This window comes from Canis lupus, chromosome 3 (assembly GCF_011100685.1).
Source record: "Canis lupus familiaris isolate Mischka breed German Shepherd chromosome 3, alternate assembly UU_Cfam_GSD_1.0, whole genome shotgun sequence".
Taxonomy (NCBI): domain Eukaryota; kingdom Metazoa; phylum Chordata; class Mammalia; order Carnivora; family Canidae; genus Canis; species Canis lupus.
Window position 1 is genome coordinate 27,629,187 of NC_049224.1, and position 14,416 is coordinate 27,643,602.

The 14,416-nt window shown below is 35.9% G+C and overlaps 1 protein-coding gene across 4 annotated transcripts in view; it reads left to right on the forward strand.

Moving 5' to 3' along the window:
* Window positions 1-13,619, forward strand: part of HOMER1 (homer scaffold protein 1) — a 130,970-nt gene extending 117,351 nt beyond the window's left edge. For all 4 annotated transcript variants that reach the window (XM_038532471.1, XM_038532470.1, XM_038532472.1 and 1 more), the window contains exon 9: window positions 10,687-13,619. In XM_038532471.1, the coding sequence (XP_038388399.1) occupies window positions 10,687-10,875 (189 nt within the window). In that variant the 3' untranslated portion in view covers window positions 10,876-13,619. The remainder of the gene's footprint in view (window positions 1-10,686) is intronic.
* The last annotated feature ends 797 nt before the right edge of the window (window positions 13,620-14,416 follow it).

A 14,416-nucleotide genomic window follows, 5' to 3' on the forward strand; every position in this document is an offset into this window, starting at 1 on the left:
CCCACGTCAGGCTCCCGGCATGGAGCCGGGAGCTGTGTCTCTGCCCCTCTTTCTCTCTCTATCATGAATAAATAAATAAATCTTTAAAAATAAAATAAAAAGTTGCAAGAATAATACAAAGGCTTTTTATATACCTTTAACCTTTCCCAAATGTTACTATTTTTTGCCATATTTGTTTTACTATTCTGGAACTTTCTCTCTCTCTCTCTCCTCCTCTCTCCCTCTGAATATATATTTTTTCAGTAAAATCTTTGAGAATAACTTGCAGATTACAGTATCTCTTTACCTCTAAACACTTTGGTGTGTATTTTTGAAAAGTAAGGCATTATTTTATGTGATCATCAAAATCAAGAAGTTACCTATCTACAGACCTTATTCAATTTCCCATAATTCTCTTAATAATATAATAATCTCCTTTATAACAAAGTTTAAAATTTGATTTATTCCAGGATCCTGTGTCACATTTAGTTGTCATATATATTATTTTGATGTTGGAATTCCATATATACATGGCTATATACATATATAAAAAAATGAATTCTTACTCATACCTCCCAGTACAGTGTAATACAATGGAGTTTATTCTGGCTGCCTCCATATTCATATTTGTAATTCCTTTACCCAATACCAAGATACCTGATTCTTATTATCTATAGTATGTTTACTTAATTTCTCAATCTTAGCAGAAAATGGCTTTTGAATTACTAATTCATACCACCACAAAAAAATGCAAACAAAACTTTACCAGCTAGAGATCACTATAATTCTTTCATCCTCAGCCTATGCTCAAAAGTTTGTCAAGTTAGTTCTTCCCCTCCTTGCAATTGGTTAGGTTATTCATTAAAACATACTTATGTTTATTTGTATCCTATTGTACTCCGTTTTCATATTCTCTTTCCCATTCTTTTATATATGCATGCATTTACTGAGTATACGAAACCTCCTCCCCTTTTTAAAATGGTAACATGATCTAGATTACTCTTCTGCATGTTGCTTCTTTTTTTTTTTTTTTTTTTTTTTAATTTTTATTTATTTATGATAGTCACACAGAGAGAGAGAGAGGCAGAGACACAGGCAGAAGGAGAGGCAGAGACACAGGCAGAGGGAGAAACAGGCTCCATGCACCGGGAGCCCGACGTGGGATTCGATCCCGGGTCTCCAGGATCGCGCCTTGGGCCAAAGGCAGGCGCCAAACCGCTGCGCCACCCAGGGATCCCTGCATGTTGCTTCTTTAACCTAAAATATATTCCAGAAATCACTGTCAGTTCATTGAGATCTTGTTCATACTTTTTATAGCTGAAAAGTCCTTCATTTGTGTGCGTGATAGTTTATTCAGCCACTCCTTTATGTCGGTATTTAGGTTGTTTCCAGTGCTCTGCAACAATACTACAATAAGTAATATTGTGCATAGGTATTTTGTTAATGATGGAGGTGTATCTTCAGGATAGATTTTTTTAAGTTTTTTTTTTTTAAGTAATCCCTGCACCCAGTGTGAGACTCGAACTCACTACCCCAAGATGAAGAATCTCGTATTATTCTGACTGAGCTAGCCAGGCATCCCCCAAGATAGATTCTTAGAAGCAAGATTTCTAAGTGAAAAGATAAACACACATGTAGTTATGTTAAACATTGTCAGATTCCCCTCCATAATGGATTCCCCTCCATAATGCCAGGGCCCACTCATACCACTATCGTGAGTGCCTCTTTCTCCATAGCCTCACCATCAAAATGTGTTGTCATACTTTTTAATTATGTGATAGGTGAGAAATGATGGTTTTAATTTACATATCTCATTATTATGAGGGACATGAACATCTTTCATAAGCTTAAAGGTCATTTCAGTATCTGTTTGTACATGTGTGGATTGGGTGTTCATGCCTTTTGCCTTTTCCCTATAGGATTTTTGGTCCTTTTTCAAAAGTTCTTTATATATCTGATTACATGTTAAAAATATTTTATCCCCAGTATGTTGTTTTTTGACTTTGCCTAAGATGGTGGTTTATGTAGTAGTCCTAACTTTTTTCTTTTTTGGTTCTGGCTTGTGGATCATATAGTTAGATAGCTCTTTTCCAAACTCAGATGATATAGGGACTCATCTGTATATCCCCTCTAGTACTTAGAAGGTTTCATTTTTTACATGTGGCTCTCTGAGTATTTTGGGTTAATTCCTTTGTATGTGCTATGAGATGTGGATTCAGTCGTATCTTTCCAAGTGGCTGTCCAGCTATCTCATTACCGTTTATTTAAAACTTCATTCTTGGGCAGCCCTGGTGGCGCAGCGGTTTAGCGCTGCCTGCAGCCCAGGGCGTGATCCTGGAGACCCTGGATTGAGTCCCACGTCAGGCTCCCTGCATGGAGCCTGCTTCTCCCTCTGCCTGTGTCTCTGCCTCTCTCTCTTTCTCTCTCTCTTTCTCTCTCTCTGTGTGTGTCTCTATGAATAAATAAAATCTTTAAAAAAAAAAATAAAACTTCATTCTTTTCTCTAGAGATTGAAGATACTTTTTTTTTTTAATTTATTTATTTATGATAGTCACAGAGAGAGAGAGAGAGAGAGAGAGAGGCAGAGACATAGGCAGAGGGAGAAGCAGGCTCCATGCACCGGGAGCCTGATGTGGGATTCGATCCCGGGTCTCCAGGATCACGCCCTGGGCCAAAGGCAGGCGCCAAACTGCTGCGCCACCCAGGGATCCCCTGAGATTGAAGATACTTGATTTCTCTGTGCATTTTGATCTATTCTGGACTTCCTATTCCAGCCTACTAGTCACTCTGTTAATGCATCAGTACCACATTGCATTAGTGGTGGAGGCTTTAATATCTGATAGGGTCAGGTACTCCTCACAGAGTGTCTTTTTCATTGTTTTTCTCAATATTCTTACATAGTTATTTTATCATATGAAATTCAGTATTCAATACCATCTTTTGTGTCAACTAAAAGTACAGCTCTATAAAAAAATTTTACTGGGACTGCTTAAAATTTATAATATGATTTCAGGAGAAGCAATATTTTTTTGAAGTTTTTCCATCCTATCCAAGAATAAGGGATGTCCTCCGATTTGTTTACAACTACTTTTGTGGTTTTCAGGAGTAGTGTTGTAAGGTTTCATCATGTCGTTTTGCATATTTCTTGCATATAAATATTTTATCTTTTTTTCTATTTCAAATAGGTTTTTCTCTATCATATCTTTTAATCAATTGTTTGTATATTTGAAAGCTGTTGAATTCTGTATGCTATTTTTATATCCTACTACAACTAAATTGTTTTATTATTTGAGCTAGTTTTGTCACTTATTGCAATTGATTCTGTAAGAATTTTTAGGTATAGTAGCATAATCTGTAAACAGAGATCATTTTACTTGTATTCCTCCAATTCTTTTTTTTTTTTTTTTTAAAGATTTTATTTATTTATTCATGAGAGACACAGAAAGAGAGGCAGAGACGCAGGCAGAGGGAGCAACAGGCTTCCCTCAGGGAGCTTGATGCAGGATTCGATCCTAGAGCCAAAGGCAGACATTTAACCACTGAGCCACCCAGGTGCCCCTTATTCCTCCAATTCTTAAGCTTCTGTTGATTTTTTTTTTTTTTTTTTTGTCAAACTACACCTGTTAAAAACACCAGTACAATGTTAAACAGTGGTGGAGATGACGGGCTTATCTTGTCCCTCATTTTAGTGAAAATGCCCCTAGTATTTTTCCATTAAGTAAAATGCTGGCTATAACCTAAAGTACATTTTATCACGTTATCAGTGTGTCCTTCATTCCTATTTTCTTAAAGTGTTTTTTACCAGGAATGAGTGTTGAATTTTGTTAATGGCTTTTTTTTTTTTTTTTTTTTTGGTTAGTATTTATAGAGATAACATAATTTCCTCCCTAGATCTATTTTATATGGTTTATTTTATTAATGGATTTTCTAATACCAAACTGCCTTTGTATGACTGGAATAAATACCAGTTAGCTATGGTATCTTATTTTCTTAATGTGGTGTTAGATTTTTGTTCTTTATTATTTATCATTTTTATATGATATTCATTTGTGATATTGGTCTATAACTTTGTTCTTTTGGGGGGAGCTGTATTTATAAAATTTAGGTATCAGGGTTATATTTTGCACACAGGTAATACTTCAGTTGTAACCCATACACTATATTCATTTTCTGTGCTCCGGAATAATGGCTGGCATATTGAAACTATCTAGTCTTTGAGTGTTGACAGCATCAGGTTTCTTTTGCAGACAATGAGCTTCCATCTAGGGTTCACATAGTCAGCAAGAACTCTTATTTCTTTTTTTTTTTTTAATTTTTTTTTTAATTTTTATTTATTTATGATAGTCACAGAGAGAGAGAGAGAGAGAGAGGCAGAGACACAGGCAGAGGGAGAAGCAGGCTCCATGCACCGGGAGCCCGACGTGGGATTCGATCCCGGGTCTCCAGGATCGCGCCCTGGGCCAAAGGCAGGCGCCAAACCGCTGCGCCACCCAGGGATCCCTTATTTCTTATTTTATATGGTTGTCCATTGTCCTTTTCTTCTTGATTAAGTAAAGTTAAGCAATGATACATCTAACCATTACCACTGTTTTTCTATCCACTACCTTATGCATTTCTTTTTATCTTTATTATTCCTGCCTAGTACTTTGTCTTGGTTTTTCTTCTTATTCTTTCTCTTACAAGTGTAAGAGAATTTTACTCCTTTCTTTTATTTTTTTTTAAAAGATTTTTTTAGTTATTTATTCATGAGAGACACAGAGAGACAGGCAGAGAGATAGGCAGAGGGAGAAGCAGGCTCCTCGCAGGGAGCCGGATGTGGGACTTGATCCCGGGACTCCAGGATCACGCCCCGAGTCAAAGGCAGATGCTCAACTGCTAAGCCACTCAGGTGTCCCTACTCCTTTATTTTCATTCTTTCACTTTTATGTATAAGTGTTTAAAGCTATAGATTCTCCTCTGATCATTGCTTTAGGTGTATTTAATAGATTCTGATATTTAGTGTGTTCATTATCCTTATTTTGTGAAATTCTGTATTTTTGGTCTTATTTTCCTTGCATGATGAAGTGTTTAAACGAAGGCACTTTAGGGACACCTGGGTGGCTCAGTTGGTTCAGCGTCTGCCTTCAGCTCAGGTCATGATCCAAAGTCCTGGGATCAAGCCCCACTTGGGGTTCTCTGCTTAGTGGGGAGCCAGCTACTCCTGCCTCTCCCTCTGCCCTTCTCTTCTGCTCATTCTCTCTCTTTCTTAAAGAAGTAAAAAATAACAGAAGGTGCTTTAATTTCCTGGTGGCATAAGCTTTTTATTTTTTGGATTTAGTTCTTAAGTTCTAGTTTTACAGTCTTATAATCACAAGGGTTTATATAATTTCTGCTTTACATAATTTACTGTGCTTTTTTTGTGTGATCTTATATATGGTCAACTTTTATAATATTCTTTGTTGGCTTTGTAATTTATGTCTTCTATATTGTTACCTCTCCTTTGTTCTCCTTGATCTGTCCTGTATTGACATAGTGAAGTCTCTCATTTATCTGTTTTTATCTGTGTCTCCTTAAAACTCCTGTAATTTCTGCTTTATAAAGATGCTTGGTACCTAAATATAATGGTTATATCTCCATTGTGTGCTGTGGCTTTTAACATTAATATGCCATCCTTTGCTACTCTTTCTACCAGTATCACAATCCCTCATTATCTTGCACCCATCCCGTTATTTTTGGCCTTCCTAAATGAATTGCTCGTTGGAAGGACCTTTCTATTTCACGATTTTGTTTTCAATTCCTAGTCTTACTGCATTGTGATCAGAGTATTTTTTTATAATATTTATATTCAATGTAACTTAATAGTGCTATTTTGTGACCTCATGTAAAACCAGTTTTTGTGACTGCTTCAGTGTTTACACATAGATAGTGTTTTGTGAGCCCAACTGAATTTTCTTCCTTTTACTTGGTAACTTATTCATATTTATCAATATGATTATTATGTTTTGATTCAGTTTATCATTATAATCCCTGTGTATTTTGTTAATTGGATTTTTTTCTTTCTCTATATGATATGTTCTTGGCCCTTTTTTATATCTTTTGATATTTGAGATGGTCTTAACTTTGCTGTAGTGGTTAACTTTAGACTTAAACCTTTTAAAAATACTCCAATTCACCTGAGTTCATATTTACACTTCACTGTCTGGTTTGTTAGTTTTTATTTATTTATATTTAATATTTATTTACTTTAGAGAGCATGAGCGGGAGGGATGGAGGGAGAGGGAGGGAGAATCCAAGCAGATTCCACACTAAGCCTGGAGTCTGACATGGGACTTGATCTCACGACCCTGAGATCACAACCTGAGCCAAAACAGTCAGATGCTTAACTAACTGCACCACCCAGGCCCCCTAGTTTGGTAGTTTTTAATGATAATTGACTTTGAACTATTATATTCTCAATAAATAGAAGCTTATTCTGCTTTTCTCTTTTCCTTCCTTTTTTTTTTTTTCTCCTGTTTTTTAGTTGCATTATTTCTGCCTTGGCAGACTAAGTAACATTCTGGGGGAGCTCCATGGTGGCTCAGTTGGTTAAGTGTCCAGCTCGGTTTTGACTCAGGTCATGTGTGGGATCCAGCTCCGCACTGGGCTCTGTTGTACTCAGCTCTTGGAGTCGGCTTGAGTCAGCTTGACTTCCTTTCTCTGCTCCTCCATCTTCTCTTGCTCTCTGTCAAATAAATAAATACAGTCTTTAAAAAAAAAAAAAAGTAACATTTTATATTATTTTTTAACCATCATCCACCTTTGTTTTAGTCTTTTTTCTTACATATAGTACATGGTCACCATCAGTCCTTTCTCTAAAGTTTCCACAATGATCTGTTGGTTGGATGAAGCTTATCCTTTAGTAGACGGTTCCAGAAAAGCTCATGGTTTAAGTTGTTTTTTAAGACTTTGTACTTCAGTGACAGGTAGATATAAAATTACTGGTTTGTAATTTTCCTTCTTTGAGTTTCTTGAAAATGCCACTCCATTATTACCTTGTTTTAATGTTGCTTTTTTCCTTTTTTAAGATTAATTTATTTTGGAGAGAGAGCACCCTCTTTTTGGGAGATAGGGAGAGCCTACACATCCTTCAGTGTTTTAATTGTCTCTTGTCTTAAAAGATTCTAAATTTCTCTTTGTTGCTTCTGCCCCTTTGCGGTAGGATTCTAGCAGGTTCCTTTCTCTTTCTTCGTTTTGCCCATTTCTCCTCAGAAGTGTCACTTTTCCAGGATTGCCTTGGGTCTCGTGTATACGGATAAGTCCCTTCCTTGTAGTCTGCTCTGGGTCACCAGGACCTTGTTTGTTTATTTGATGATTTTTCCAGTATTTCAGCACTTCCAGCCATGTTCCTTAGGGTTATGAGAGTTCAGTCTTAAGCCTTTTGTTTTCCTCTTCCCTCTGCTCTCCTTGCCCCACGACCCTGCCTTGCCCTCTGCAGAGGGTTAGAGAGCAAGCTTGGGAAATGTCTTTGCTGGAAATTGGTTGGAGTTTGTATGGCTCTATTTCTGCTGGTCACTTTGAAGTCCTGGAATGTGTGCGACGTTACTCTTATTATTGACTTAGATAGTTTGGGAGGATGGTTGGGAGATCTCCGCGTATAGTCACCATTACCGCAGCATCTCGGAAGTGGTGTTTACTTTTTTGTTCCCAGCATCCTCATTCTAGAATGCATGCTGCATTAAAACAGGAACCATCTTTGTTTATTTTCTGTTCTATCTCTATTGCGAGTACATAGAAGATGCTTAGTAAATAATTGTTGAATGTCTCTAAAAAATTTGTGTGTGTCTGCTGCCCATTTTTCTGTTGAATAACTAATTCTAATTTTGATGATTTATATGTCACGTTACATATGAAGCTTGATATATTAGGGTAGTGTATCTTGTAACAGCTTAAGATGTGAATCGATGCCAAAGACACTTTTTCTGTAACTTTATTTAGATTAAAAATGCAGGATTTTAAATTTACAGAAAATGAGGCTGATCTGGTCCCGTTGATGATGGTAATAATTGTGTAAATTTTTTAAATCACTCTAGTGTTTAGGTTCCATATCTAATAAACACAGAGCGTGACCTTCTACCTACTAAAATTTTATACTTGCCATTTTTGCCCTTTAAAGCACTCGAAAGAGAGTTAGCTTCTGGCTTCCATTTTTTATTAGGACTGAACTAGGTCTGTGGATACCCCTGGCACATGCTTACGTGTACTGACATGCAGTGCAGGTTCCCACCAGCCAGAGCCTCGTGGTGGCCTTGTGGTGGCCATTCTTGCTCTAGGATTATATTCTCTGCCTCAGAATAGACCAGCACTGTCAGCACTGTATCAGACCCCTTTTGTTATCCGACTACTAAAATCCCTCCAATCAGAGAAAGGGCTGATAGTATGGAACTCTGTCTAGAGAGAACAATGCAATTTTAATAGCTGAGGAAATTTGGTGTTTTGCATGCTTCCATTGAAAATGTTTGCATGTTTCATTGATTGGCAAGGAGAACAACGAAGCCTTTCATTTCAAGGAAGGCTGTAGAGGGCATACTGGGTGGTGCCTGGTGAAGTGGGTGTTTTCTAGTAAATGGCATTTGGTCTATTTTTATAGTTGGAAACATTCTACTCTTAAGCTTATTGTTTAAGCAGGCCAGGGAGCATGCTGTGCAATCATGAGTGGAATTTTTACATTTGATCTGAGGGTCTGTTTTTTGCCTCCTAGTTTGGAGCCTCCATGAATGTGGCTTCTGAATTTATAAGTATTTTATTGGTTTCAGACCCTGCTCTCAGTTTATTTATTTTCACTTCGTAGATTATTCAAAGGGGAGAGATTAGAAACATACCTGGGAAACATCTAACAATAAATGCTTTAATATTAGATTGGGATTTCTTAAATTCTTCATTTATTACTCATTAGAGTTGCTGTATTCCTTATATTTTCCCAGGTACTTGCGGCTCCTCTGTGGCATTCTTGCTTAAGCCTCAGTCGAGTTATTTCTGTCAAAGCAAGCAAACATTTCTTTATGTTCAGAATCCTAGATCAGGATTACTTTCTTTTATGTATTCAAGCCACTTTCCTAATTATTTTTCTCAAAAGTGTAATATTTACAAGTATTGTAAGAAAAGTAAATTTTGGAAGAACATGCCCATAATCCTAACAACTCTTTCCTATTTGTACAGGAACTTCCAGTGTTTGTCCTCATGCACACCAGTGTTTGCTCATTTGCACTGTGCTGCTTCATATTCATTTTTTTTTTATTTAACATTTACCAGATTGTCTTTCAAAAATTAAAAAAGTATATGTTCCACCACCATTTAGACTTGATAGAATTTTTAAAGAGATTTACATTTAAACCATGTATTAATAACCATGTATTTATTAAACCATGAAACATAATATTTTCTTTTTTTAATTCTTTAATTTATTTTTTGAAACAATATTTTCTGAGGCTGATTCATAATGTACCACTAACACCAAAATGTTTTAATTGTCCCATATAATTTACATATATGAATGTAATTGGTGTCAATCACTTAAATATCCTTTCTGGAAAGTTCACTTTTACATCTGAGAGAAATTAACTTTCAATTAATTGCTTAGCTGAACAGCTTGTTTAAAGTGCCATAGTTGATTTCTGCTCTTTTTCTCAATTTGAATATTTATTTTTTTAGGATTTTATTTATTTGAGAGAGGGGAGGAGGGCACCAGTGGTAGGGAGGGGCAGAAGGAGAGGGAAAAGCAGACTCCCTGGGGAGCAGAGAGCTGAATGAATGTGGGGCTCTATCCCAGGACCCTGGGATCATGACCTAAGCCGAAGGAGATGCCCAACTGGCTGAGCCACCCAGGTACCCCTCAATTTGCATTTTTAACCAAAATTAAATCTCTAGGTCATTAGATCATTTTATTTTTTTTAGAATCACTTATTATATTTGTCATGTTTAGAAACATTTTTAGAGCAATAATACCTTGTAATGTTTAAGTATGCTAGACTTTATTTTTTTAATTAATATTTTTGTCATGAACTATTACTTCCCTTTTGTCATTTTTTCCTTTTCTTTCCACGATTTCCAGTACACTCGAATTGTCAGCTTTACAATTCTCTTATATATACACACATGCTTATCATAAATCCGGACTCCCTTTTAGCAGTCGAGCTATTCCCTCTGCCGCATGCACTCGCATGCACTCGTTGACAGTGAGGCAAAACGAAGATTAACATATCCAGAGGACCCCGAAGCCTCGTGTTAGAGAGTAGTTGTCTTCTCACAGGTCTTTCTCCAGAATTGCCAGTAAGGAGAAAAAAACACTCTCTTTTCTTTGACTGCTTTCACCTGAGGTGGCTACCAGTTGTGCATTAGGAAAAAGCAGTGGGCAGAAACTGAAATGAGATGTAGCTAATCCACAGAATGGATTGTTAATCCTCATCGGCATTCGAAGAGTCCAGAGTGTTGCCTGGCACAAAGTAAGCAGTCGGGAAGTTTCTTTTGGGTGGATAGATGGATTCATGAACAAGCCTGTGGGTAAACCATGGATTTCTCAGGCAACAGAATTCTAAGAATCTCCTTAAATTGTGTTAGCTTGAGATTCAGAAGCTCATCCTCCTGCTCATCACACTGCATTAACTACCACCATGTGAGTAATCACAAAGGTTACATTGTTTTCTGAGTCGTGAACTGACCTGTGTATCTATATCACACTTTTTGTCTCTAAAGGAAGTAGAGATTCGGAACAAAGACCTGGAGGGACAACTGTCTGACTTAGAGCAACGTCTGGAGAAAAGTCAGAATGAACAAGAAGCTTTTCGCAATAACCTGAAGACACTCTTAGAAATTCTTGATGGAAAAATATTTGAACTAACAGAATTACGAGATAACTTGGCCAAGCTACTAGAATGCAGCTAAGGAAAGTTAAATTTCAGTGCCAATTGATTAAAAAATATACTGTCTCTCTTCATAGGACTGTTTGGGCTCTGCATCAAGATCGCACATAAAATTTGAATATCACTCCTTCTCCAGGAGGATGATCTTTTGAAAATTGGAATTGTATATTTCAGTGTAAATTTTAGAATTCAGCTTGTAGCTAGTTGGGGAAAAAAGAGATGAAAAACTTGAACTACAAATTACCTCCATGTATATTATTGGCCATAGTTAACTAGAAAGTTATAAATAGACACTTAATGCAATCTTTTTTTTTTTTTCCTGATATTAGCTAATGGGAGAATTAACAATGTCTGGGTCACATCCCCTTTTTGTGTTCAACACAGTGAAGGTTATCTGCTTTTTAAATTTATTTATTTATGATATCTAAAGCTGTGTTTTGTGCAAAAACTTAGTGATGAAAGCCCTGTCTTCTGTTGTAATCTGAATAATTTCTCAGGATATTTTTGCACTGCTGAGAAGCAGTGCCATTACCAATTAATTCTTGCCAGGAGTGAGAGAGAGCTGCATCTTTAATTGAAACATACTTACTAGAACTGGGTGTATAGAGTTCTTCCCTTTTTTTATACTGGAAGATATTTCACTCGGTGACCACTCTGGTACACTCTGGTGTTCTTTAATCTTGTCTGCTGTATAGTTTACTTTTCCATATTGATTCCATGTATTTACGAGAAGATATTGTCTCCCATTTTATTACACATTTTAAAGCCAACTAATGAAGGCAGCTGAGTCCCTCGGAAATTTTTCTTTTTAAATTTCTAATAAATTTGACACACAGTACTGAAATACAGCAGCCCGTCATTGACGGTCTGGTCTAGCAATGTTAAGTATATTTACAGAATATGCAGTTACATTTATTTATATATTTTGCAAGAAATCTTTTCTGAATGATCAATGCATTTCAATTTACAACTAATAATGGTTATTGGGGAACTGTTTATTACAGATCATTTTAAGGTGTATAGCAATTTTAAAGGGGATCCATTTCCATCAAACAGCCGATCAGAGGACTATGGGGATTGGAGCCGTGTACTCTGTCTGGGTCTTCACATCAACCACATCTCTAGTCAAACCTCACAAGGCAATATTCTGAACTGTTAACTAGGCATTTCAAACAGGAATTCAATTCAATAGGCTCTTCTCAATGAACAAGTTTTAATGTTGTTTTGATGTAATTTTAAAAGACTTTTAGCAAACATGTGTTTCTTTATAGATTTCTTTTAAGAAGCTATTTTAAAAGTAAGCCAAGTGCTGTCTAGCCTGCTTATGGAGTTAGGGATTGCATCAGAGTCCATATATTCTTGCTGTACAATGCCTGTGATGTTGAGGAGGGTTCTTTTTTAAAGTGTATGCCTGAGTCTCTGACTCTATGGAGTCTACAAATGCACTGACTTTGTACCCCAAAATGATGGAATTGTTAAGTACAAAATTAAGCTAATGAATCAATTTGTAACCATTTTTTCACTCACAAACAGCAACTCAACACTAGACAATTTTGTTTTATATATGTACGTGTATGTATGTAAGTACATACATATTAATTTATATTAGAGTGAAAAATAAATGGTTTGTTTCTAAAGTTAGTTTCTAAAGTGAGTTTTCAGGTGTCTCTGAAAGGTTTATATCAGACACTTAATCATCGTGTATTATATGTGCTATGACATCATGTAAGTTACCTCCATCTATTTTATGATATTTCCTCACCTATTTATTATAGGGAGGGTAATTTAGGTACACAAGCTCAGAGTTGAGATATTTCTCTGATAAATCAGGTAATAAAATTTATTTGATTGATGGAATTTTGAAGTAGATGTGATTTTATCCATCAGTTCCTGAGTAACAGAGCACCAGATTTTAATTTAAATAGGGGATATAACACTAGGGATCAGGGAATTTAGTTACGAAGAGTTAAAAATTAACAACAACAGTGTAAGCTGTTGAAATGGTAAGTGAATTATTTTAATGATGTAATAAGATATTTTTAAATTTTGACATAGTTGTCATTTAATGGGAAAATAACTCACCAAAATGTCTCCACTTGAATTGTATTGATATGTGAGACATGTGTGTAATTCAATATATACAATATATACATATACCCATATGTATATACAGAAAATTATTTTTAATATTTTCCTACTGATAAATTTAAAATTGGAAATTTTGTGAGTTTTTTCCTTGTCCAATAGGGCCTAATTTTTTTCTTTTTTTAGTGATTTAACAATTTGAGGGCTGCACCTTTAAATTCCCAGATTGTCATTAGACGTGTACAGTATATGGGATAAGGTGGACACAAGTGCACATATAAATAAAATCTTAAGACTATTTTATTCATTTATGGTAGGAGAGTATCTAGAAATCGTCATCTACAAATCATAATTAGGTTGTGTGTCTCTTGTAGTTTTCTCCATTTCTGTATTATATAAATAAAAGTTTGAATATTAAAATCTGATTTTTCCCAGAGACAAGTATTATATAATGTATCTATATTTAGATCAAACTGTGGTAATATATTTATCCAAAAATGATGCTGGGGACTGTAGCCTGAACATGTGGACTTGAAGTGACACAGGAAAGGAGAGCAGAGATCGATCCCATTGTGTATAAGTTATTATATGATAATTATGAATTCTTGTACAAAAAACAACTGAAAAAAGGAAAAACAAAAATACAGTTTTTATTTTGAAATACATTTGTTGTTCTCTGGAGAATGTACTTTATCCTTTTTTCCTTCAGTCTTTTACAGATATTTTTTAAAAAGCATTTAAGTGATGGCAGCAGTTGCTTAACTCTTACAGGTGCTACTGGATTTCGCATTAGTGTGTTATGTTGTGAAATCCTGACTTTGACATAAAAGGTTTTATAAGTATTTCCCTGCCTGGAAAATTAGTTTTTGTTTCTCTTCTCTCTCCTTCTCTCCGCCTTTCTCTCTCCTCTCTCTCTCTCTCTCTCTTTCTCTCTTTCTTTCAGCAGATTAAAAAAAGTGCATGAGGTTGCATCCTCCTTGTCCCTCTAGCAGAACTTCCAGCACCACCATAGATTTAATGTTTTGCTGTCACTGAACTTTGGGAAGCAGTGAGAGGAAAAGCTTGCAGGTTTTTTTCAAGTGGAAATCAAAGGGACGTTCAAAATTAAACCACCACCTTTGAAAACTCATTTTTTGCACTGGTTAAAATTAAATGTATTCTTTCACACATGTGCTAGGCCATGTTTTTGTTTCACTGTGGAGCGTGCAGCTCAGCTGCTCTCTCCCTGCAGACCTCATCTTCCCTCCAGTCTGGAATCGGAGGCAGGCCCTGGGGAAAATTTGTTTGGTGGCAGTGTTTGGTTTTGTTTTTGTTTTTTTTGTTTTTTAAGAAATCCTTTTGTTTCTTTGGTATCAAATGATTTTACCATTCCTGATGGTCTGTGCTTGAAGTCATGAAATAGTCTTCATTGAATGTTTGTCTTCTATATGTTCAGCATTGTTTCTTTATCATCCATGAGGTAAACTAATTTACATAAA